This window comes from Leiobunum rupestre, chromosome 2, assembly GCF_980474605.1.
Source record: "Leiobunum rupestre chromosome 2, qqLeiRupe1.1.hap1, whole genome shotgun sequence".
In the NCBI taxonomy this organism is placed as follows: domain Eukaryota; kingdom Metazoa; phylum Arthropoda; class Arachnida; order Opiliones; family Sclerosomatidae; genus Leiobunum; species Leiobunum rupestre.
The window spans coordinates 41,001,400-41,004,165 of record NC_143385.1 but is presented as its reverse complement, the minus strand read 5'-3'; the positions used below and the strand labels follow the sequence as shown (position 1 = coordinate 41,004,165).

The following is a 2,766-nucleotide window of genomic DNA, read 5'->3' as shown; positions in this document are numbered from 1 at the left end:
CCCAAAAAACAAGACATTCGAGGCCGTTACGAGGAAAATCGTTTCACCGCTCAATCCGCGGGACGCGTTTTACGGCGGTCGGACTAACGCTACGCGTCTATACCTTAAAATTACCGGGCTTGATCGTATATTTTTCGGAGACTTTAATTCACTGTACCCATCGGTAAATCTTTACGCTAAAGTCCCAGTTGGGCACCAGAAAGTGCTAATCGACCCGGAAGATTTACAATATCTAGATTCTATAGAGGGTTTTGGTTAAATGCCGAGTTCTGCCTCCCCCTAAACTATTCCACCCTGTTCTCCCTATGCACGTGAATGGTAAGCTGGTGTTTTCGCTCTGCCAGCAATATAGCGTAGAAATGAATCAGGAGACTTGTCGCCACGACGACCCCGATAGAGCTTATATCGGTACTTTCGTTTCGGACGAATTAAAACTGGCCGTCAAAATGGGCTACAAGGTTTTGGAGATATACGAAACGTGGCATTACGAGACTACGACTTGCTATGACGTAAAAACGAGCGAGGGGGGGGGGCTATTCGCGGCTTTCATCAAAACGATGTATAAAATTAAAGCGGAAGCTAGTGGTTTTCCACCGGGTGTTAATACCGACGAGGAAAAGCGGAAATACGTCGAAGATTTTGAAAAGGTGGAAGGTATCAAACTGGACTTTGACAAAATTGAATACAATGCCGGTCGGAGAAGCGTAGGAAAACTCATGGCTACGTCGTTTTGGGGCAAGTTAGGCCAACGTAACAATTTTGTCAAGACCGAAGTAATTCGAGATAGAGAAAACATTTTAGAATTTTTTAACGACCCCAATATTGAACGTAAAAGTGTATTGCCGATTGATGACGACACTATTTTACTCAAATGGGGACACTTAAAAGAAATTGACCCGGCTCTGAAACACGTAAACGTCGTTTTGGCTTGTTACACCACCGCCTTCGCCAGGATGAAATTGTACGAGGTCCTGGATAAGCTCGGAGAGCACGTAATTTATATGGATACGGATTCAATCATGTATCACAGCCCTGGGGGTCATAAACTATTAGAGGAGGGGCCCTACTTAGGTCAAATAGCCGATCAATTATCGGAATACGGCCCAAATTGCTATATAACCGAGTACTGTAGCGGGGGTTCTAAGAACTACGCGTATAAACCCCGACACCGGTGAAACCCACGAGGTTATTAAGGCTAAAGGACTCCGTCATAATTATTCTACTAAAAATAAAATATCTATGGACTCCTTGAAGGGAATGGTGGGGGTAGATGTTGACGCTCCTACTCTACCTATCGAAATTGAAATCCCACATCACATTTGTCGGTTAAGAGATCACACGGTAGTAACCGTTAAACAAGTAAAAAAGTATAGACCAGTCGTTAACAAATTACGAGTAATCAATAACTTTAAACTCTACGCTTTGGCTACCAAGAATGGTGAGAATGAACTATCAAAAAATAGCGCGCGAGGGGTCATACACGAGAATCGCGCCCGCACTAGACTTTTTTCGCGATGGCGATATTAAATTTTCGCGGCGGCGGCGGGGGCTGCCCTTAATTTTTTTTAAATAATAATAATAATATCAGTTAATGAATAATAATAATGGGTTGATAAAAAATGTTAGGGGGGACGCTGGCACTATGATGAAAGAACTGCGTTGGTGTGGTCTCTGTTACTGGTTACACCGGGTTATAAATTCTGAGTGTCTATGCGACAGTTAAAAAAAAAGATGGGGTTAAGTATAGAAATTAAAAAAAAAAAATTTTAAATGAAAATTAGAAAAAAATAAATGAAAAAAAAAAGCTGGGGGTTAACTATAGAAAAAAAATTGGGAAGTAGATGAGCTACAACCAGTGTCATTCGGTGTTGAATATCGTTAAACGATGTAAGTGGAAATGGCAGCATCAGTATACGGGACAACGACTTGACGCGATAGAAGGGTAATAGGGTGTAGACGGGAAAACGATTATACCTTTAAACTAGATCGTAAGTAGTAGGAAACTAAATATGAACATGTAAAATCCAAGATGGCCGCCAAGATGGCCACCAAAACAACCCCGCACCCCCCCAAAATATTTTCAAAAACAAAAATTTTTGCCCTTGGAAAAAATCAACATAATATTTTAATTTCAATCTCAAATTTCACCTTGAAGATAATCTTTGACCTCGACGTCTGACACCTGTCCACAACCACTAAGCCTCGGTCTATACTCCCAACAAGTTTGGTCACGATCGGACAAGGTCGAACCGAGATATGGGCGGTAATATGTGACCCCACCAAATACTTCCACTTATTTACTTTTGGTGTCATTTTTTTCGTTTTTTCGTTTTTTCGCCATTTAAAATGCTAATTAGTTATTTGCGAGATGGGGAAACCTTCGCTTTATAGCCTTGGCAACGTTTGGCCACACCCAATCACGTGATATCCAACTTACCCCTGTTGAAAATTAAACTTTATTTACTTTTTGGAAATAAATAAATAAACAATCAATACATAGTTTGCATGCCTACGTCATCAATGACGCAGTTCCAAGTATAGATATAAGAACCAAGAATAAATATTTAATTTGAGCTAGAATGAACGATTCTATGCCGCCATTTTGCCGGTGTAAATTTCTTAGTAAAACGGGAGGGTTAACAGTTTCAATCGTCTGTTTGCGGCTTTTAATTATTTTCAAATGATTAAGAAATTAGTTTCACGTTAAAAATGGTTATCTGCCTGGTTAAAAATTGTTCGAGTAGTTCAATTACCAAGGGAGAGCGA

The 2,766-nt window shown here is 40.4% G+C and overlaps 1 protein-coding gene across 1 annotated transcript; it reads left to right on the top strand.

Annotated features, from left to right (window-relative positions):
* The first annotated feature begins 359 nt into the window (after window positions 1-359).
* Window positions 360-1,175, top strand: LOC149957531 (uncharacterized). Its single transcript, XM_090167075.1, has one exon. The coding sequence runs from the start codon at window positions 360-362 to the stop codon at window positions 1,173-1,175; it is 816 nt and encodes a 271-aa protein (XP_090023201.1).
* Window positions 1,176-2,766: the final 1,591 nt, after the last annotated feature.